The 23684-nt window shown below is 41.8% G+C and overlaps 1 protein-coding gene across 7 annotated transcripts in view; it reads right to left on the bottom strand.

Moving 5' to 3' along the window:
• Positions 1-17672: 17672 nt before the first annotated feature.
• The window catches only part of tbl1xr1a (TBL1X/Y related 1a), a 50568-nt gene continuing 44556 nt past the window's right edge, over positions 17673-23684 (bottom strand). For all 7 annotated transcript variants that reach the window (XM_080833667.1, XM_080833666.1, XM_080833672.1 and 4 more), the window contains 9 exons: positions 23557-23620; positions 23334-23431; positions 23107-23167; positions 22268-22389; positions 21861-21935; positions 21569-21696; positions 21036-21201; positions 20741-20842; positions 17673-20404 (listed from right to left, as the gene is read on the bottom strand). In XM_080833667.1, coding sequence (XP_080689793.1) covers positions 20378-20404; positions 20741-20842; positions 21036-21201; positions 21569-21696; positions 21861-21935; positions 22268-22389; positions 23107-23167; positions 23334-23431; positions 23557-23620 — 843 coding nt within the window. In that variant the 3' untranslated portion in view covers positions 17673-20377. The remainder of the gene's footprint in view (positions 20405-20740; positions 20843-21035; positions 21202-21568; positions 21697-21860; positions 21936-22267; positions 22390-23106; positions 23168-23333; positions 23432-23556; positions 23621-23684) is intronic.

Below are 23684 nucleotides of genomic sequence, written 5' to 3'. Positions count from 1 at the left end.
AATGAGGTCTTGGTGCCTGGCGGTGTCTCTGCTCACCCCTTGTCTGCCCGCTCCCCCACACCATCCCCCAGAGGCACTGAGCCGTGGCCGAGGCTGACCGAGTAATGGGTCATAATGGCAGCAGTCATGAGACTGATGAGAGCATGATTGGTTGTGAATCAATTACAACATTAACTCTTCTGATCATAAGTAATGACTTAATGTGACTTTAATGGAAGTGTGTGACCATTGTTTCGCCCATATATTGCTGATGTGCTTATAGAGGCTGGTGCATATTCACAAAGAGCCCTGGAGTGGTATGCAGTGCACTTGCCAAGATGGACTTTGTTTAGTGGTAAAAAAAAATGTCCCAATGGAGAGGATCTCTGTCCAGCTGTTGGATCAGAGAGGTATATATGAATTTGTGCCTACAGGCAGGTTCCAGTAGAAATAAACTCTGCCTTCTTTGCTTATTGGTGTTAATCCATAGCATGCGCTGTTTTGCTAATACTGCATGTTTGGTAATAGAACCATTAAAACAAAGTCTTAACTTCATACTCAAACTTTGAGAGACTGATGAGAACGACCCATTCTTCCATAATATTTAAACCCGACCACAGCTTTTCTAACTGGTGTTAGCAAATTTCCATGTGTACGTGCTAGTAGATTATTACTAATTTAGGAGTGTTTAATATGCATTATTATTCTATTTTATTAAGCCTTTTTTCTATTGGTATGTTTTGGATGGAAGAGTGTTTTATCATTTCTGCATGATTGCTGGTGACATTTTTTTGTTTTTTTTTGGCTGCAACAGTCCAGTGGCCACACTGTAGGATGAATGTGTCTGGTGCTAACCATGGGACATGCAGATGAACAGGTTAATGATCTTTCCAATAGAGCTAAGTGTTCCAAGTCATGATAGTAGGAGGAGTGCTTTATTGATATGTTTATGTTGTGTGCTTGGATGGAGAAGTTAGGATGAACAACGACAAAAAGCTAGGACATGGATAGACTCTGTTGGTTGGCAGGGCGTGCACGTGTGTGTTTGTGTGTGTGTGTGTGTGTGTGTGTGTGTACATGTGTTTGTGTTTCTGTATATGTACAAATGAGCATATGAGCATATCAGTGGATGGGTCTATACATAGATGGATCCCCAAGGTCCGGTCCATATGCAGTGTATTTTTTTCGACAGGACTGTCCCACATGGGGCCCAGCAACCCAGGCTGGCCTGACACAGTTTCAGTCGTTGAAGCTGAAAATCGGAAAACTGAAAGTAAAAAATGATACTAAATGTTAAGCTGCTCAGGGAGCCCTGGGTAGTCATGATGCTGCTGCTGTTGATCTATGTATAGTGGTAAAATCAATAATGTTTTTCTACATTTCTATGTAGTTTGCAAAAAAAGGATGTCTGAGACTGAGGATGGATTTTGCAGTGGAATTTCAGAGGTTTTATTGCTGCACAACATCAAAGAATCTTTGATTTTGCTGTAAAAACTGAAGGCTAACCTTAGATGAAATGCACCAGAATTCCATAACGATTTGAGTGACACTTCAGCAGTTCTCAGATCAGATGAAAATGTCGGTGCAAGTTCTGGGTTTTCATTCTTGCTTGGTGTGTGCCTCTCCACAATAGGATGCATCTGGACAATTGGAGAGAGCATCACGCTGCCAGTCATGTATCGTGCAGCATTCACTCTCTGTATTACTCTGGGTCAATACCTGTCAGATTCGTTTGAGCAGGAGTTAAAACAGACCAGGCACATCCATAATTCAGAGGAAGCTTCAAATATTGGCCACCTCGGACGGCTGCGTGGAGCACTGAGATGGAATTGATTGATCTGGAGGCCTGACCTACACAGTCTGGGCTACCGGCTCTCACATATTGATTGCAAGGCTTGCACAATCTGTCGTCGTGTTAATTATTACTACTTATTTTGCTGATACCTGATCATTTTTCAGGGAACGTTATGTGTATTGGTAGTGGACACGTTAAAGCACTTGTTTGTTTGTTTTGATTTAGAAGTCTCATAGCATCTTAGCTCTTTTGGGTTGTGTTTTGTGTATGTACTGTATAGGATGAGAGACAAACAGTCATATACTCTCTAGTACTCGCTTGCTCTGTCTACTATTCTTTTACAATTTTGTAAGAGGTAAGTACAAAGAGCCTTCAAACTTCGAAATGTCTCAGATTTATTCACAGATGTGATATGGGCAGTGACACACATTCCTAAACCAGGGCCGAGGCCGTCAGTTATTACTGCAGCCCAGGCTGGTCAGTAGCAAAAACTGAAGTAAACAAATTGATCTTTCCCAGAAACATTCACATGCATTTCTACAGTAATAACCGGCTTACAAACTTTGGTGGCTTTTCACCATGCAGTCACGAAATGTACATGCTTGAACTGAACAGAGAGAGAAGTACAGAAGAACCCCCCTTACCACAAGCAGTAGGGCTGCAGCATCTTTTTGGTACTCCGCTAAATAAATAATTTATGTTCCCACTTACTTATTCAAATATGTTTATGCTCATTCTAGTGCTCTGCATCTTCATTGGTAATCAAAGAGCCTCCTCACCAGTGGCAAACTTGAAAGCGAGGGGAAGGCATCTTTGAAGTCCTCTGCTCCCACGGGCCTGAACTTTGGTTCCTTCTCATTGAAATAGCGATCAGTGCCGCAACAGCCCGAGCCTGTCTGAGGCAACCCTTGCACATGTGTCAGCACATTTCTGCGGTACGGGAGCGGTCTGACTCGTTTAGCCCGACGGTTCCAGTTCCTGCCCGCGCTGCTCCTGCTACATGGAGTACAAGAGCCCCACAGTTCAGAAAGCACAGGCCCCCGACTTCCTCAGGAAATGAGCCCGTTCCGACACAGCGCCGCGATTCGCGTTTCATACACAATCGGAACAGCGGCTTTGATGTACGGCGAGCCAAGTTGGGATTCTGTGTGGAAATGTTGAACGATTGTAGATCTGAGGCAACACAATATGGGTAGGGATTATGTAGATGAGAGCGTCGTGCTGAGATTTCCCTAAAGCTGGCTACAGCAGCGGGGGGTGCTTTAGACTGCCATGACGACTTTAGGAACAGATTAGAAAACCCAGCATCCGATCCGCTGATATTGTCTCATTACTGTCACTGCGGACAATACCTCTAAGATCAGCTGAATATCATTGCCCTTAAAAACACAAGGTTAGTCAGAGGTTATTTTAAGTCACTGGTAAGCACTGTTGCTCATCTACCCTAGTTAATGCAAGGGAAAAATCGACTGTGTCGTGTCTGTCATTGCGCAGAGGTTTTGGTGTTGTGGCGATGAACAGAAAGGTGGCCATGGGATTTTCCTCCTCATTGCTCTTCAAGGTACCAGAAAGCCTTTCGTAACACTGTTAATAGCCGTAGCTGAAAATAAGGCAGGACATTGATTTTTGGCTGTAGAAGCCTGTAGATGCAGAGACTGCGGGGGTTTCAGTGAAAACACTTGAGATGGTTGTAGAATCCCTTGATTATTTGCGTCGAGATGCAACTGTGCTGTCAACCAACCAAGATAAACAAAGCACTTCAGTGCTGACATTAGATTCCATTTTATGTATATTCTGTCAAAACAAAAAACTGAGCCAACTTGACCTCTGCTGCAAATCCCATTTCAGCACGTACACAGTTGCATTAAAGAAAGTCCATTTAAGATAGAGTTATCAGCAAAGCAGTAAAGCCCATTTTCCAGACTTTGCTAATGCTATTTTCTATGTGGCTTTGTCAGAACTGTGATGAAACTGATGATGATTTGTCCCCTTTTTTCATTGTAGATGACCTGTTTAAATGGTGTATTTCACATAAAATGTCCCTTCTTTTCAGAAACCAAAATGTGATCAGAATTGAAGTTGCACTGTAGGTGTTTAAAAGAAGAGTTTCCCATCAGCAAGACGTATTTTCATAATGCAAAGGTCATCCCAACCTGCTGAAGCAAACTTTTCAATCCCACACGCCCGTTAGGGATACTTCACCGCCGTGGATGAGGGAGGCTCTCTGTCTGTCAAAGCCCAGGCGACTGGTGTTCTCTCTGACTGATGGAGCCTTGCAATCAGAGGTGGACTTTCATCTGGAGCCCTGAGACTTTGTGAAGGCGCAGCAGAAGTGGGTTATGGGATATTAATGGTTTTTAAGCACCTTAATTTCACCTGTGATGCCATTTGTCATACAGCCCTTTGCCACATTCTCCCCCTTAACCCTCACGGGCTTCAGGCCTCCGGGGTTTGTGCTGACAAAAATGAGAAATTCTTCTTCTCTTCTCCTATTTTCTCTTCGTCCCCCAGTTTAAAACGCTTCTGCAAGGGTAGATAATTGGAAAAGTGGAGGCCAACATGTGTGTAGATGTGTGAGTATGTGTGGGTGTGTGTGTGCTTCTAATTTCTGTTCATTGTGCCTGGTGTGATTTCACGAAGAGGTGGCAGAAGTCGTAGAGTGTGCTCATCAGCTTGGCTTCTGTCAGGGACAAATTATACAAATGTGCGACAACGGCACAAAGCCTCCGACCAAGGCTATGATGTGCAGACATTAGAGATTCGGGCAGGAAACTGTCGAGAGCTAATTTATCAGAAAGAATGACGGATCCCCACTCGAACCGTGTTGCCAGGCGTGCACAGCTCTGTAACTGCAGTTCAATCTGCTCTCTGTTCCCCTCTCCCCCGTCTTGTGTCTGTGTGCTTTCTTATAGCTGTGCTTGATTCTCCATGTTCATAATGTGTTTTGTGATTGTGCTGGGAAGGGCTGACAAAAGCCTTCTCAGATCTTCCATTAATATGTTATCACATCTTTCACCGCATTGCCTTGTAATGGGTTGGGATCATCTGTTGAGAGCGAAAGGCTTGCTTGCTGTTCATCAGTTGTTGAGAAAAGGTCAAAATTATCATAGTATTAAAGGGATGTTTCCTCCACTGACTGTTACAAGCAGGGAATCATTCAGCCATCAGAGGAAATTACACTGGCATAAATAATGCATTTGCAGCTTTTCATGTAAATCAATTGTAAGTTAATGTTGCACTAATACAGTGCAGGATGAGAGGGAGATGACACTGTACGTCTGCTGTCATTCTAGATCAGTTTTGAATGTTTATGATGAGGTCTCACTTATCTTACATGGCGTAATGATTTGAGTCCTCTTTAGCAGTGTTATTGAAATTATATTAGAATGAAGGATGAATGGAGGGATGGAGGGATGGATGGATGGATGGATAAATCCAGAAACAGACATGGATCATCAAATCCCCCCTGCAGGAGGACTCTCTCAGCATGGTGCTCCAGGACTGTCATGGTGATATCCAGGTTGCTTGTTCTTTCACAGCTTGGTTTTATTTATCTGTTGCACAGATGTTCTTCCCCTACATGTGAGATAAAGAGAGTCTGTGTGTGTGTGTGTGTGTGTGTGTGTGTGTGTGTGTGTGTGTGTGCGTGCGTGCGTGCGTGCATGCGAGAGAGAGAGTGTGTGTGAGTGTGTGTGTGTGTGTGTGAGTGTGTGTGTGTGTGTGTGTGTGTGTGTGTGTGTGTGTGTGTGTGTGTGTGTGTTGAATGGAGGCAGGATATTAAACAATAATCTGCACAGTCCTTTGCCTCAGGGGCATACGGTGAGACACCGCCCTGAGCTAGAAAATTTGTGATCTAATTTAAGGGCAGCGAGGCATTCAGTCTTCCCTCTGTGGACTCTTGGCACTCAACTCCACTCCTCTCCTCTTCTTTCCTCTTCTTTCTTTCTCTCCCCTCCACTCATCTCCTCTCCTCTCTTGCTTTTGTCGAGAGTCCAGCTGTCCCAGCGTTTCCCAGCACTTTGGTCTTCACCCTCAGAGCCACAGTCAGGAGGGCAACGAGAAAATCAACGAGCAAAGTCTATTGTGTGGTGTGTGGGAGCATTATGCTGACCCACCCATGTTTGCATTTAGCATCTTGCTCATGCTACTAAATTAGCAAAATGATTTTCCAAAGCTATTAAATTAGGTTTAGTTTGTGTGCTTCTGGACTTAGCTTATTGCTCGTACCTTGCTCCTTGCCTGTTGCTTGTCAATGAAATTAGGGGCCAGCATGATTTGTGTGGCCACTGGTCTGGCCGCCATGTAAGCTCCTGTACACACACAACACTTAGAAGACCCATCACCCTCCTCGTCCAACACTCCCAGAGTCTGTAACAGAGACCTGAGGAACATTCGAAAATGAGAGTCCAGACGATGGAGTCATTCGTCCAGGACCAAACAGCAGTTTTCAGATTACACTCAGCACGAGTTCATGTCTTTTTGTACTCAAATCTCTGAAAACATGAACTTCCGATTCAAGTTTTCTATTTCTAGTGATGCATATGGTATCACACACTGCACAGTGAAACAAGTTCTCAGGTACGGTGACCACAGATTTGCCATCATCCAGTGTGCATGATGAAAGGTGCATGGGGAAGACCATGGGGAAGGGAAAGATTGATTTGTCAGATGGGATTTCACACCCGGTCCTGTGAGATTGAAACATCAGGTGTCTCTCTGATGTGACAGTGGATGATGAGATCACAGGCCCAAAAGAGAGAAACAGAGGGGGAGAGAGATGAACAGATAAACGGGATGAATACAAGTCTGCAGCCATCCCCAAGAGCCTGCACGTCGTATAGGGTTCAGAATACCATTTTAGTGTTTTGTGATATAAAAACTCTTATCACATATTTGTATTTATTATTTACCATTTATTCATATATTTCTGTAGGTAGATATATAGGCTGATAGATATATAGATAAAGAGAGATGAAAAGACAAAGAGAGTGGAAGAAGAAAGACAAAAAGCCTCCACCTCTGAACTGACTGAGCCAGTGCCTGGAGCTCTTTTAAAGATCAGTGTGTCGCTGAAAAGCAGTTTTTGTTTTAGCCTCAAATGCCATAAGGATCTGTCCCCTGAGTGAGTGGTGGCCTTTAAAACTTCACCTTCAGAGTGGCCGTAACCCTCGAGAAAACGCTAACTCCTCTTAGCTCCCGTCTGCTCACCGAGGGCAAGGTGAAGAGAGAGAACGAGGAGTGAGGGAGAGGGAGTTTTAGAAAGAGGGGCCACACATGAACAAAAAAGAGGAGGAGGAGGAGGAGGGGGGTGTTTCATGCTGATCAGATTGCTGGTAAAGCCTGTCTGCAGTCTGCACGGCTCGTTCACGCGCATAACGCTGGAAAACTGCCAAGAGGCACGTGGCGGGAGCAGGGAGGGCTTGGCCAAGAACAGGTGTGGACATGACGCCTGGACTTTTGTTGCCGCTGTATTGTGTGGGTGACAGTGTACACATACAGTACACCAATCAGTGTATGCAAAATAACACACACAGGGCGGCGGGGGCCTTTCTGCCTCCTCTGCTTGTTTAGTACATCTGAAGTGCCCTGATGTAAATGGCTCGGGCACGAACAGTGGAGTCTTGGTAACCTTGCTTAACCCATACAAATGGAGAGCAATGCCATATTATGACGTGAAGAACTGAAGTGGATCTTGAGTGGCATCTAGTGGTGTACAGACGCCATTGCAGAAAGGATTGGCCACTGGTCTGTCATCTTGTCTACGTACATCTTGAAAGTTTTGTGAACTAGATATTTCATCACAGTGAATTTGTGGAAATTCGGTGCAACACAGACACCTTTAGTTAAACTACCATTTTTTTCTGAGTGATGTTTTATTCAATATGATTTTACATCCTGTGCGCCAAACCTTTCCAAGAGCTGCCATTAATGTCAGCTCCATGCTGAGAAAATAGTGAACGTGAATGCTGACCTTTACAACATATTATCCTGCTGTCAATCGATTTGAGCACTGTGCTGCAACAAAGCCTACATTCCCGTGCTCCTATGGACAACCTTATGACTGCCTGTTGAAAATGAATGATCAGAGTGCCACTGCCTGCCGGAACAAATTTGTCTCAGCATGCATCACCTCCATAAATGCTTGAGATTATTTGTACCAAGTTGATTTCACAGATGAGTACATTTGAATTCAGTTTCTCATACTTTATTGTCGAAGCTGTTTAGATGGCATGGAAAGTAAGACGATTAAGACTGCATTTTCCCTTTACTTGACTGAATGAATTATGGATGAATTTACCAATATAATCAACAGATATCATCAGTCTTCTGCCTTTTTTTACAATCTGCTTTTGATTTTCCTGTTTTTTATCAATCTAGCAAACAGTGGTTCACTCCTGTTTTCCTTAGCCTCCAGATGCCCTTTGTGATTGAAACAGTCTTTTGTATTATTACTGTGTGTTCTTCCCAGATCATTATATAAAGAGTAAAGAGTGATTGAAACACTCTTTTGTATTATTACTGTGTGTTCTTCTCAGATCATTATGCAGAGGTACCCACGCTTCTCCTGGGTGGCCGACCTGATCCAGATCTTCATCGCCATCAGTATAACGGTGTCCTTCCTAGTGATGGGCTCAGCAATGAAGCACACAAGTATGCCCCTCTCTGTCTCTTAATCACCAAATCTGTGACTTTTGCATGATTATTCTAGAAGTTCTGTGTAGAACACTTTAATGGCAAAGGCTGATCAACAGAGGTTATAAAACCCTAAAATTCTCTTCAAAGAGTGCTGCAGCAGGTTACTTTAGCTTTTCTTGAAAACAAAAACTTTCTATTAAGACTGGAAAAACAAAACATTTTTATACTTCCATAATGCATGTACAGTGAGAAGCATCCGGAAAAACATTTCATACCTTCACCCAACACTGTTAAACTTGAGATTTTAAGAAACTATCTCCAATTTAACATTCTGATATTGATTACAAAATCAAACATACCACACAGGGATTCAGATCTCAATCACATATATTACACTACTTCATAAAACACTCACTTAATAAATATGCCATTTAAAGTCACCTTAGCTGTTTTTTTTTTATGGGTTACCTGATTTTAGCTGATTGGGGTAACTGATTTTAGCTGATTGCATTGCACTTATTAATTATATTAATCAAAGCCCCATCATTTTCTGCATGTGAAAAGGGGCAAGAGGTTGGATAAGGATATATTCTCCTTACATATCTCTAGAGCCTCTTACAATTATTGTCTTCTGTTGTGTGACTCGGTACTTAGTTGACCTCTGAGTCACGGCTAAATGCAGTTCTCACTTGAATGTATCCTCTCTGAGTGGGCCTTACTGTAAACCTGCCCTGCATAGGAAAGGCAGGAGCAGGAAATTTGTAAAGCTGAAATAGGCATCTGCAATAGGTGTATAGAGTTTCCTGTTATACCATACAATACAGGACTACAGACTACACAGAAGTACATTTTGGTTAAACAGATCAATTAACGGCTTTATAAATGTTAATAGATAATCAAAAAACACAGAAGACAATAGAATGCGTAGCAGGCATGTTGATCTTGTGTAATGTTTTCTGCTACAGTTGAGGGGCTCGTAAGCTCACAGTGGGACTTCAAGACGGAGTGGCTGTCTAAAATCAAGTGGACAATACCGCCGTCTCTGCAGAGGCTCAATACCAGATGGTACTTTCCCTTTCCTTCCCTCGGACATCTCTGGATCTGTTCTGCCGTGAGATAATTTCACAGGCCATTTGTTGCACCCCTTTTTTGACGATAACTTCTCATACAGCCAGCATATTCTTTGACTTTTCTAATAGGAAAGGGTTTCTGAGCCATTGAAATACTGCCTTTGATTAATTGCTGTGATTCTCCTAATGCTCACCCAACTATCAATCCACATTTCTTCCCTCTCTGCAGTTTATCCAGCGGCTTTGCGTGCTTCCTAGCATTTGGAGTCATTTTCATCGTGTCCGCGTGTGATCCCAAGGTTGGTTGGGCCTCTATTGAGTCTGGAACAGAGAGATGGTGAACAGTGCATCATTGCTGCATAAACCAGGCTCAGCAGAAAGCAACTTCCTGCCGTGCAGCCTCCAAACTCACTTTATAGTTCACTGCATTTTAATTGAAATAGAGAGTATATTTTGTGTACATTATCAGCCCTACACAATCATTTGTCTGACCACAGTGTGGTGTAGAAATAGAACACAGGCCATTGCAGTGTGCCTGCCTGAGAAGTTCCCAGAAGTGGAAAATGCCTCTCCTGCCCAGTGTTGGACTCTTACATTGGACACCTACATTGGACACTTCCATTGGACACTTCCATTGGACACTTCCATTGGACTCTTACATTGGTCACTTACATTGGACACTTACATTAGACACTTACATTGGACACTTACATTGGACTTACATTGGCATTGGGATTGTTTGGGGGGTGGGGGGGTGGGAAGGGGATTTGGCTCCCTCTGCTTTGTAATGTTGTAATTGATCACAGTTTTTTTCCAACTCAGGGATTTGTGGTGATGCTCGACAAGGTGGTGTCCTTCTCTCTCAACATGGAAGTTGGCCTGTTTATCTTTACAATGCTGAGGACGTCCAGATCAGAACGCTTCAAGTAAGTGATAAATCTGCACAAGAAAGGATTTATGTTTGTGCATGTATATGCAATGAGACAGGTAGTGTTTGTGTGTGTGTGTGTGTTGGTGAGTGTATGTGTTTGTGTGTGTGTGTGTGTGTGTGTGTGTGTGTGTATTTGTGTGTGTGTGTGTGTGTGTGTGTGTGTGTGTGTGGATTTGTCTGCGTGTGTGTATGTGTGTGTGTGTGTGTGTGTTTATACGTGCAGAGATCCAGACATGGTCCACTGGCCTTGACAGTCACATGGCTTCTCTCTCCTCCCAGACACCTGAGCGTGCCCCTGCCCTCAGCCCAGCTGCTCTTCCACCTGCACTGGCTCCTGCCCGTCTACTTCCTGTTCGCCGTGGGTTATGACGTCATGCAGAGCGTGTTCGAGATCGCCTGGAGCGTATCCCACCCCCGCCCCGGCCCAGGCCCCCAGCTGCACCCGAACCCCACCAACTCCTCATTGCTTTAAGGGAAACCACAGCGATCCTCCACTCTCATGCTGTGCAAGCCTCTCCAGAGGACCGGCGTGCACTTAGCTGAGTGGGAGACCCGTGGCACCATCGCCGTCTTCCTCAGACTCCTTCCTCAGGGATAACTGAAGGCCAAAATAAAAGATAAATCGCAGCGGCTCCTGACCCTGGAGCCACTCGGAAGTTAGGATGCCATCTCTGGGCTTCCTTGAAAGCACAATCAAACAGAATTATTGACGATAAGGACTTGCAGGAGGGGAGGAAAAGAAAAGCCATCACTGTGAGGATGTGACAAAGGTGTTGTTCTACTGTGTGTGTCTCTCTCTGTGTGTGTGTGTGTGTGTGTGTGTGTGTGTGTGTGTGTGTGTGTGTGTGTGTGTGTGTGTGTGTGTGTGTGTGTGTGTGTGTGTGTGTGTGTGTGTGTGTGTGTGTGTGTGTGTGTGTGTGTGTGTGTGTCGGTGCAGATGTGATGGGGGTCCTTTTGAAGCATGCTCATCCTGGTGCACTCACTGCATGTGACCCATATGGCTTCGGCTCAGCTGCATCTACCCTTTCAGGCTGCTTCAAAAGAGTTATATTGAACCGAAATATATAATATTACAGTAAAAATATTTTCTTTCCAATCCAGCTTTAATTATATGCTCGAGGCCTTTAATTGGTCTAGCCATATGGTCAGTTGGAACGGAAAAATTGCAAGATGGAGGAATTCAGATTGATTCTGTATTTTACTGGAAGAGAATGAGAAAGAGAGAGAGAGAGAGAAAGAAATCTATGAATACAATTAGAGGTGTATTCTTCTTCTGAGACATAAAGTATACTCCAAAGGCAATAATGTAGAACTAGAAAATGCATTTCCTGAAGGAAATACCAGTGCATGAAATGCAAAGGTTAAGAAAGGAAGAAGAAAAGAAAGAAGAGTGAAAGAAGGAAAGAAGAAAGGAAAGAAGAGTGGAAGAAGGAAAGACAAAAGGAAAGAAGAGTGAAGAAAGGAGAGAAGAGCGGAAGAAGGAAAGAAGAGTGAAAGAAGGAAAGAAGAAAAGAAAGAAGAGTGAAGAAAGGAAAGAAGAGTGGAAGAAGGAAAGAAGAAAAGAAAGAAGAGTGAAATAATGAAAGAAGAAAGGAAAGAAGAGTGAAGGAAGGAAAGAAGAGTGGAAGAAGGAAATAAGAAAAGAAAGAAGAGTGAAAGAAGGAAAGAACAAAGGAAAGAAGAGTGAAAGAAGAAAATAAGAAAGGAAAGAAGAGTGGAAGAAGGAAAGAAGAGTGAACAAGAGTGGCTCTGGATGAAGAGATAAAGAGAGAGTGAAAATATTGAAAAAAGGAGATAAAAATGGAGTGAAGAAGAGAGATTGAGTGTGAAAGAAAGTTGACTGAGAGAGAAAGATGGAGAGATGGAGAGAAAAAAAAGTAGAGAATGGATGGTGTCTTAATGTTCCTAGTTACAGTTAAATTGAGAGGGACAGAGAGAGTAGAGGTTCCTTTGATTTGGTGCAGCTGTCAGTGAAGCACAGGTGCAAGCCAGTTTAAAGACCCTATTATGATGTCATAATGGCCCAATGTAAGTCAATGGGAGAAATTTATATTTGTTTTTCTTTAATATCTTAAAAAGTATAAAGTTTAGAAAAGTGAAAAATACATAGCATAAGTGTCGTTTACAAGACCTACGCGTCAAAGTTTGAATGAAGTTTCTACGTTAAGCGGTTCGGGCTGAATTAATCGCAGAAAAAGGTAACAAGAATAAGAAGAAGAAGAAGAAGAAGAAGCCTAGGAATAACAATACAGGGCATTTCATGCACTGTAATAACTAGTTTTCTCAGTTGGCGACCATATGAACTGCAAAAATGCATAGCGACAAGAAAATGTGAATGTGATTGCTCTGCAGCAGCAGTTGGCCATTGCATACTTTAACCTATTGTGTTACATGGATGCTTATACTGCGCCTTCCGAAAGAAAGGTTTGAGTCTCCTACCACCTCTTGGATGAGCAATAAATATCATCAAACACGGCGCAGGGCAGTGATTCTATAACACCAGTGACCCATTGATATTCTGGCACACATAGGTAAACAACACACACTCTGCTATTCAAATATTTATGATATATATATAATGAGTTGATGGTCTTCATTCATTATGTGCAATGCACATTATCGAGATCTAGCAAGAACTCCTTTGAAGAACGTGTGTTGTTTTTGCCTTCTCTACACAGCAAGAGATGGCAATCAGAACTCTTTCCATTAGTGGTATCCCGGTGGTGGTATGTTCTACCTAGTTTTATCCAATCAGGTGGCAGCCCTGGTAGCTCAAGGAATATTTCAAAGCATTTAAACCCTATGGTGTCAAAGGCCTGTCAGACACCTTTAAGGTAGTTTGACATGCCTTGACATTTTTATATTTTTCCCTCATGTGAAAATATTGATCCTAAAGTGCTACATATGCTATTATTTAGCACAGACTCAGCAACAATAATCTGAGGGCAGTAAGACTATATGCCATTACTATATTTGTTTTATTAAATCATCTGTAAACACACAGTTTGCCAAGACTTCTGAACTCTGATCACTGCAGACACAAGATTCATCTACAGAGAGATAATTAAAGCATTCATCAGTTTCATGTAGTTTGGTAACGAAAAGTCTATAAGTTTGGAGTGACACTGTTTCTTTTGAAAGTCTATGGCCTACAGTATATCATGCATATGGATGAGATAAGCCAGTGTGAATTGTAGGAAAAGGAGAAGGAATTTCCTGGAATAATGCCATATCAAATAAACAGTAAAAGTTGCCAGGCCACAGAATGGGACTTATTATAATGATAATATAGAGAGAAAGTTGGCTTACAATTATGTCGCTTTGGTCTGATATTGCTGACTGCAACATGTAGGCTAAAGTAGCACCTCATACAGTTTTATGATATGCTGTGCCAACTAAGCAAAACTAAATGCAAACTACTCTAAATGCTACACAACTGTACACAACCTTGCACTAACTATGCCCTGCAACAGAACCCAGCACACTTGCCTAACTAACCCGACACTTGCGCACACACATTGTTGCTGTATAACTTTTCACCTTATGTTTAGTGCACACAGTTGGTCTCTCCTTCATAATTCAGTTACAGCAAACTTCCTTCTATCTTTCAGAGTTATTTAAATTTATCTTGTGTTTACTTGGCTGTCCATATGTTTATATACCTTTATGTCATAGTCTCTTTGCATCAGGACCACTAACTTCACCATTGTTCCATTCTTCTGTGAGGTATATGTGTATTCTGAGAGCAGAAAGCGCTTTGCTTTCTACACTAAACACCTAACTTTTCACACAGGTCACTTGCGCTTGCAGCCTCCGTATCACCTCCGTCCCCCTATGTGTTAGCTCCGGGTGTTTCTGCTGCGTTTTCGTTGTTATTCTGATTCAGCCAGTTAGCACATAATGGACTTTGCTTTCTCTTTAACATATTCTCCCGACTTAATGCCGATATTTGAATCAAGTGTAACCATGATATCAAAGCAAAAAACGTACTATGGATGTTTTGTCCTGTAACGCTGGCTTATCTTGTAATGCCAATAGGAGGCACTGCAGAATAACAGAGAGAGTGATCTGTCTTAAGACGTGAAGAAGTTGAATGCGATCAGATGGTGGCTATGTATGCTGATGCTTATTGTTTGTATTAAAGGAAGTAGCATTTAATCATATTGCTTCTGCATATTTATATGCTATATTAAATGAACCGATTGTTATTATGATTACCGCTCCTATTGACTTTCTGCCCAATGACCTAAAGAATAGCAGGAGAATAAAGTATGGCTTCTGAGTCCCCATGAATCTGGAGGGAATTAATTTGGTAACTATAAGGACTATGAGGTGTTTTGGCTTTTACACTTTTTGATACACATTACGTAAATTCTTTTCATATAACTTTTTGTCTATATGGATGCTATTTTTTACATTAAAATATTCTGGTAATTGTACATGAGAGCATATAATCCTTAGTAATTCCACTACACATTTATGGTATAACACATTTATGGTATCACATGATGTTTGCAAATTAAGGTTTCAGTGATATATTAAAAAGTTTATTTAGCAGTTTTTGCAATTGAGAGGAGAGGAATATTGATTCCATTGAGTATAATCAAAAACGTCCACAAACCATGTGGTAAAATATGAAAAACTTATAAACAATAACTTAAGAATATATACAAAAATTATAAAAGCAATTTAAAAAAAGAAGTAAAAGAACAGCATGTTCAATCCACTGGGAGAAAACAAAGGTGCTGCACAGTCCAGGGCTAAACGCCTAGTTATTGCCACATCAACGTTGATGTGAAAGTGTCTAAACAAGGGGTAGTTCTGGGAGGTATTCCTCGTACGTGGTTTAGGAACGAACCCGGACAAATTAACTCTGAATAAGTGATTACCCTCCTAATAGAAGAGCAATAAGGCTTAATTCTCCTAGCAAAACAAGGCCATAGGGATCCTTTTTTAGGAGGTTTACTACTTACTATGAGTTAACTTATCCAGGTTACTCACCAAACCACGTACTTGGAATCCCCCCCTGATCCTGTTATGGCCGAAGTGGGTGTCATCATAGTTAAAGGCTGCTCCTTCTGTGGTCTCATTGACTTTTAGAAGACATGTTGCTTATAATCTAAGAGGCCCTCATGGCTCATATTATTTGAAAATAAATCAAAGATGTGTTTTGGTCCTAGGTGATTAACTGATTTATGAACTGTAGCAGCATGTTCAAATCAATTCAGAAACTGACTGGGAGCCAGTGAATGGATCTATGAACTGGGCTAATGTGCACAGAGAGAACTCTTGCAGAAGAGTGGAAAATGAGTTGTAGTTGTCTGATTCTGAAAGAATTAATTTGGAAGACTGGAAAAGAGCATCGCTAAAGTCATACATGATAGAAAACAAAGTCAGATTTGATAGAATCACTCCCTGGAGAGTTCCAGAAGTCTCTCAGATTCAACATTTCTAGGGTTTCCGTCTCAAGTGCAAAGAAAACCTATTTTTTTTTTTTTAACTCTATAAAGCCCTGCCCGGTTCTCCAATGTACAGTATAGAGGATTTCTTCAATATACCAGGCTGCACAAAGACCTATTAGAACCAGAACAGATATGTTCTCTCAGTATTTAATCATTTATGTCATGTATAACTTCTATTAGAAATGGGATGCTACCCAAATGTTTTCTAAAGGTGCCTTAATGGGTCACTCAATGAAAAAATATGCAAAATCATCACATTAGTGTAAAATAGTTCTAGATAGTTATAGTTGAATTTGAAGTATCAGTGACAAAATAACTCATTTTTAACCTTGTGCACTTAACATATACCTTTCTGCTCATATCCATGGGCAATCAATGGAAGAGTCAATTGATGCTCCTTGAGCTAGCATAATCCCATTAAGCAACATGAAATGAGTTTACTTAGTAATGGAGGTTTCTACTTAGATATCATGTCCATTACGCATGTGCACTAAGAAAGCAGAGTATTAAAAGAAAGGCAATGGTGATTACGGAAGAGCTATTATTTTTATGGCAACATTGCAGCGCAAGGAAAGATATTTGCAAAAAGCTTACCTTGCAAGACTTGTTTCAGATAATCCTGAATATTCTTCCTGGACTGTAGATGGCACCATGTGCTTTTTACACTCCTATTCCGTTTCCAGAAGAGCAAACTAGGGGGAGATAATAACACATTTGGATCTGAAATGTAGCAATGAGAAGCCAGGATGATATTAGTTTAAACAGCCCGTGGCAGTAATACCAGAGCTAAATCTCTATCACATTATAAAGATTATTTGTGTCATAGTAAAATTGTTTAGATAATAGATAAGACAATATATTAATTAATTTAAGGCAAGGCATGATGATTGTGTTTTGTTTTCTACTTTGGAAAATATCTAATTTGTTCATTTTGACATGCTGGCACATGCATTGCTTTCAGAGGTAGTCATTTTCAGATCGTTGACGTCTGTCTGCCCCAGACTGTATTTTATTGCTAATAAAAAAAAATCAGTCCTTCTCTGTGTGTCTAAAGCATGTAATTAATGGATATTCAAATGTAAAATCACAGAATTACTGTAGAATCCACAGTAAGGAAGTATATTTAAATTCAAATACTAGCTTAAATAGGCAAGGCGTGTAGCCTACTACAGATTTCCAATAAAACGATCAAGGCCATCAACATTGGCTGTGATGTTGAAAGGCATATTTGTTATGTGTAACACGTACAGTGTGAAGGGTCTTTTATTTTGAAATAGGGATAGAGATGAAAACGCAGAGAAGCAGAGAGAGACGGAGGGAGCTAGGGACTAGGTCAGCCGGTCAATAGTTGGAACGTGATGGGCAGGCCGTTAGGTTGTAAATTGAAGGGCTCAATAAACTTACAAGTTTGTGAATTCAACTAAGCTCCGGGTCAGCTGTAAATTGGCTGCCCCCAGATATTTTAACCATTACATATGCACTAACAGAATCAAATAACAACACCCAGGCAGCTGCATTATTTTTTTAACGCGTTAAATCAATCGCAAAATTGAACGTGTTAATTTTGAAAGCACTAATGACAAGCCATTTTCAATATCCGCTTGTCAATGTTATGGAGCTAGTCATGTAATTGTCATATGATATAACAGCAAAATCTAATCTACTACAAGCTTTTATACTTAATATAAAACCTGAAATCTAACTTATTTCTGAGAACCACATGCATCCAAAAATAGGTTTTTAGGCATGTTTGAATACTTGCCACTTTCTGTTAAGACGAAATCATGACAGACACAGAATTAATATCAAAATATATTTTATTCTGGACTATTTTTTTTAAATCAGATCTGATTCAAATTACAACAGATCGATGCAATGCATGGGAAGGATCTGCAACCAAAGAAAGGAGAAAAGAAAATATTGGGGGGAAAAACAGGGCGTGAGCGCTGACGAGGTCATGTGTAACCTAGATGGTCAGACGGTGGCATATACTGTACATGGTCCAGGTTATCTTCAGTAATCATACGTTTTTAACGTTTTTTTTTTATTCTTATTATTTTAAGCTACAAAGAAATATGAATTACAAAAAAGTTTTTAAAAGAGTACAAAACGTCCAGGGGGACACACAGAGTAAGAATATGATTGGAATTTCAGCTTGTGAGACGCATGAGTATGAGAAGATGTGGGCAAGCAGACAATGGGACAGCAGATTTTTTTTCAATTTTTTTTTCTTTTTGTTTTTGAAATCCAACCTAAAAAGGACCCGTCCACCTCTAAAGACTATAATAAATAGTGTTCTGATGGTAACAATTACCTCTGGGCAGACTTCGTTTTATTCAGATTTAGAACTTACTATGCCTCTGTATAAAATGCAAGGTTACACAAGTAGTGATATTGAAAAACAACAGAAACATATAAGGCTTAAAACGGGAGACAATGAGGCCTTTGACGGAGGACACGCATCATGTTGCTGGCTCTTAGAGACACACTGAGAAGTAACTGTCACATTCGGAGGAGACCTCGGACACCAACACTCCATCCCTTTCTGAAGCTTCCTCCTGGTCAAACTGTACTGAGAGGCTGGTAAGTGTGTCCATGTTATACTGGAAACAGAACTTCTATATGGCATGTGAAGGATGTAAGCACTTATAGTGGGAGCTGTGATCCCTTGTTTTATATTTCGCCGTTGTATACTGGATGCAGATGAAGTGGGTTTTGTTAGCTTCACTTGTCTTGGATGAGCAAGACGTAAAATCATACAAACTACCATACTTTATGTGGTGCAAAGTGTGGTTTCAGGTCAACTTGGGACTATTGGTGACATTGCACATGCTAGGGTACAGTTGTTGCAGATACATGTGTCCGCTTGGCAGAAGCCAAGAGTTTGTGTAGATTTCCAGCCTAACACCCCAGACTTGCTTCAAGCTCGGCTGTTTTCTTAAAAAAAAAACTGAAGAATTCACGTCTCCTGAAGGCCCACCTCTCAGGAGGTAAAGAGGCTCGCTGGAGAAGACTCGAGTGAAAGACAAGAATAGAGACGGACCTAGTTTGCAGAACGACTACAAGTGCTTGTGAGAAGGTAAAGCCTGAGGGTGATTGTGCTGAAAAGTGGAACATGAGAGGAGAAGCATGGGGGAAGCCCAGAAGAGACATACAATCCAAATCACATGAGTGAAATATCCAAGCCTGATTAGAACCTGCACACAATGTGCACACAATGAAAAGAAATCCACTTTGAAACTCATGGGACAGAGAAGCCAGGTTACCCATGTCATTAAAATGGTTCATTGAACACCAGGGAGAGACAATGTTATAGAAGAAACTTAAAGCAAGTCCCCCTTCTCTCTCTCACTCTCATTCACTCACTCACTCACTCACTCACTCACTCACTCACTCACTCACTCACTCACTCTTTCTGTGTGTGTGTGTGTGTGTGTTTGTCTGTGTGTGTGTGGTTGTGTGTGTGTGTGTGTGTGTGTGTGTGTGTGTGTGTGTGTGTGTGTGTGTGTGTGTGTGTGTGTGTGTGTGTGTGTGTGTGTGTGTGTGTGTGTGTGTGTGTGTGTGTGTGTGTGTGTGTGGGACCTGTTTGCCCAGTATAACAGATTGAGTACAGTGGACTAACCATCTGTCTGCCTTCTCAGTCAGGGTAGTATAACTGTCTGCTAATCAAACTACTGAAGGTCACCTTCAAGGGCAGCTACAGCAGTTTTTGTTGTTCCACCAATAGTGCACAAACTAACCATCAGAACATAGTTTTAAAGCAATCGGATGCACAATGCATCCTTTTTCCTGTGTGTGTCCATATATAATCATTTCAATTCAGCAGAATCAATGTCTCCTTTGGGGGGGAAAACTACTGCATTTAGGCATCAGTTAAACCATAGCATAGAAAGAAAAATAAAACAGATTTTCGCCACCCATACTGTTATGGAACCACAAAATGTACAGTACCAACGACTTGTTTGTAATTTTTTTTAAATAACTGTATTCTGCGATGAAAAATAACAAACAGAAGCAAAGGAAAGAAATTTGGAAAGACGAGTCTTCCATTTCATGCATCTGTGACCTAAAAAAACTGTTCTGCTGCAATAGGAAAACAAAATGCTCGCCCCCGAATGGGAAAGCCGATATGTCTGCACACTGAAAACTGAACTGCCAACAAAGATTAAAATCCTTTCTTTTATTTTGATGAGATTGGTTTTTGAAGAACGAATAGTAAAATATCTTCCAAATTTTGGTACATATATGGGTCCTTTTTTTTCTTCTTTTTAATGTTTTGTCCTCCATCTGTGTCACAAAAGTCCCTTTCATGTCTCTGGTTGGAGTCACATCGCTTCCTTTTCCTCTTCCTCTTCCTCTTCGTCTGCAGGGTCAGGGTGCTTGTTGTTTGTTTTTGTAGTGGCTGGCCATGGTTCAACAGGGACTGTAGCAGTACATGGGGCAGGGACAGTCATTTTGGCTATGTACACATTCATAGTCGGTCCATGGCTTCCAACAAGCAGCGTTATTTCCGCAGATCTAATACACAAACCTGCAGGAAAAAGAGAGTACTTTATGAGAACAGAGTCGACAGTGGCACTCTTTACGGCCCATTAAAGTGATGTCAGCACTTCACTGATGTACTGTATGTGTGTTTGAGAAACACATGCCCTCACTGTGGGGTTGCCCAAAGACTCCATTGACTGGTAATCTATAGAATCTTCCTCTTTCTCTTATCTAGCATGAAGTGTATGTTCAAATAGTTTTGTCTATATTTAATACACCGTCTTTATTTACATGTGACCTTTCGCCTGTCGTTCATTTGTCTGACTTGAGATTATATACATACAACACTGTGTAGGGGAGAAATTATGAAAATACTACTTACGGATCCATCCGATGCACTTGCACCCACTTTGTCTCCTGCTGCATTCCAGCAAACTTCAAAGATGCCCCCTGTTCCCCTATAGCTATGGACTAAAGCACCAGTCTGTGAACAGAAGGTGGCATACAATGGTGTTAATACAAATCTGTTTGAGCAGCTTGAAGATGCTGCACCTTGAAACAAAAAAGGCCAAATAGCTTGGTGTGCTGCAGACGCTGATGGTGACTAGACACACACAGAAGGCAGACGCTGATGTTGGCTAGCCACACACTCAAATATGCTCTGCTGATGATCTTACCTGTGTGTTCCAGATATGAACACACTTGTCGAAGGAGCCGCTGGCCAAGTGTCTGCCATCTGGGCTGAAGGCCACACTGTAGACGGGCTCCTGGTGTTTGGTTAGCGTGTGGATGCAAATCCCTCTGTCCACGTCCCATAGCCGCACAGTAGAGTCAAACGACGCACTGCCCAAAGACATAGACAGAGGTGGGTCTTAGGAGCTGAATATGGCATCTGTGCAATGCTTCCTGACTATTGCATCTATCACACCTGTAATGTTATAAAGTCTCCTGCTTGAGAAGCCAACAAAGAGTTGGGAAGTTGTTTAGCCTCTGCACAGTCTATTTACTGTGAACATGATAAGTTATTTCATCTAAAAACCCACAGTGGTTTCCAAGTGTATTGTTTAATATATTTACAACAACATGTGTGGCAGGAAATAAAAGTATGCAATACATTTGAGGGTATCTCCATAAACTGAGTGGAGTCTGAAATGGAATCTTCCAGACTGACAAACGCAAGACTGAAGAGAGACTGTTTAAATGGGCACACCTGGCGAGCATTAGATTGGCATTGGGGTTGTTGGTGCCAGGGCCTGTTGGACTCCACTTGATGGTGTAGATCTCTTTGCTGTGAGCTTGTAAGTCATGGACACAGGTGTCTTGTTTCATACTCCAGATCTGGGGAGAACGAAAAACAACCCCAAAATTGAAGAGCAAGCATTACATTTTTGACCAATGAAATCCATCGCAGAATTCACATATTTTCTGTATTAAAAACGTTTGGGAGATGATTGCGATCTGGCTACAAAAGCTAAAAGAAAAATGATAAGTGTAAATCTAACCTTTAGGGTCATGTCGTCTGAACATGATGCCAGCAGATTGCCAGTTGGATCCCATTTGATTGCATTTACTTCATTCTGGAGAAGAAAGGGAGAAACAGGGAGAGGGATGAGCATAGTTGGAAAGAGTACACACACACACACACACACACACACACACACACACACACTCCGCCAGACACGAACGCAGACCATCAAATCCAAGCGCACAAATCCATTTTAGTACAAATGCCAACACGCACTTGCATGCACACACGCACGCACGCATGCATGCACGCACGCACACACACACACATTTCCCTACACACAAGCGTAAACAGATACACACAATTGTAAACTGATAAACACACACACATACACCCACTGTGGGAGATCTAAGCTAGCGTGTGTCACTTGGGGACAGGACTTACTGTGTGTCCTTGGAATGTCTTGATGGGCCTGTCCTGTCCAAGCTTACAGACGTGGATGCACATGTCCGTGCTGCAGGAGGCGAACGTGTTGTTGCTCTGCCAGTCCACGTCCAGGGCAGGCGCTGTGGGGGGAGAGAGCAGGTGGACGGCCAGATTTAGCTTTCAACCGCAGACAAGAAAGATAGACAGCATAATACTGCCATATGCTCAGGGGAGCCTCAGTAAGCCAAACATGCAAATGATAAAAACATGCCTTATCAATGTGCTTGAACTTGAACACTGGCTGAGATTACAGCTCCTATACAGTGTGGAAGTCGACCGGAAGTTTGTAGTTTTCAATGTGAGCATTTTAACACTTCCTGGTTCCAAAGAAAAAAATCCCCTATGGAAAAACGAGCTGACTGCTCACAAACTGTGAAATTAAGGTGTGAGCAAAACAAAGCCAGTAGGTCTTCTGCAACTGTTTTCTTGTCTTGTAAAAATCAATATGTTGTTACCAATACGCTTAAGAAGAAAAAAAAGACATACTAGCACGTGTCGTTTGCGTCATGCAGCATGTGGAACTTTAGAGTGGGATCCATGGTCACAGGCCAAAACCCCATTCAATCTCTCATAGACCAAAACCCCATTCAATCTCTTATTAGGATTTTGTATTTAAAGCCGGAACTTGTAAAAATGGTAATCCGCCGAGTACAAAATGGCGCCGGTCACTCTGCCCCTCTATAATACCATTTATATTCTAAGCAATGCAGAGGACCACTGCACTATGCTTTGAGTAGTCTCTATAGCTCCTATAAGAGTGTGTGCAGTGAAGCGGGAGTGACGGAGTGATGGTCTACCTGAATGGAAAGGGAACTGCTGCTTGGCTTCCCCTGTATGGGCGTCCCAGATGATTGTAGTCTAGGGGTGGTGCAGCAGACAATATAAATTAGAAAACGACTTAATCACTTTTTTCCCACTCAACACACAGTTTGGACCCCATGGATCAAACAATCATATTCACAGTAAGACCATCAGTACATCGAAACTGCACACAACTGAAACAATAGAAAATCAGATCACTTACTTTATCAACCCCCGCGCTAAGGATGAAGTTTCCTTTCTTGTTCCACTTCAATGCAAAAATAGGACCTTTGTGTTGACCTAAAGTACTGGCAAGATTCCCTGGGAAAGGGTGAGAGGACAGGCAATGTGAGGAGCAGTGAGGATGTGTATGCTGCTCGCTTTTTTAAATATGTCAGCCAGCCTTCACTACACAGGAAGAATATAGTCAAGAGAATACGTCTTACCATCCTTCGTCCATATCCTTGCAAATCCATCATAGGAGCCTGTTGCTAGTAGTGTACCCTCACTCTGTGAGAGAGAAATGACAAGCGTCTCATTTCACATTGAAATTCTAAAGCACAGTGGAAAGCAC

This window comes from Sprattus sprattus (genome assembly GCF_963457725.1).
Source record: "Sprattus sprattus genome assembly, chromosome: 2".
Taxonomy (NCBI): domain Eukaryota; kingdom Metazoa; phylum Chordata; class Actinopteri; order Clupeiformes; family Clupeidae; genus Sprattus; species Sprattus sprattus.
This window is presented reverse-complemented; position numbering and strand designations above follow the sequence as displayed.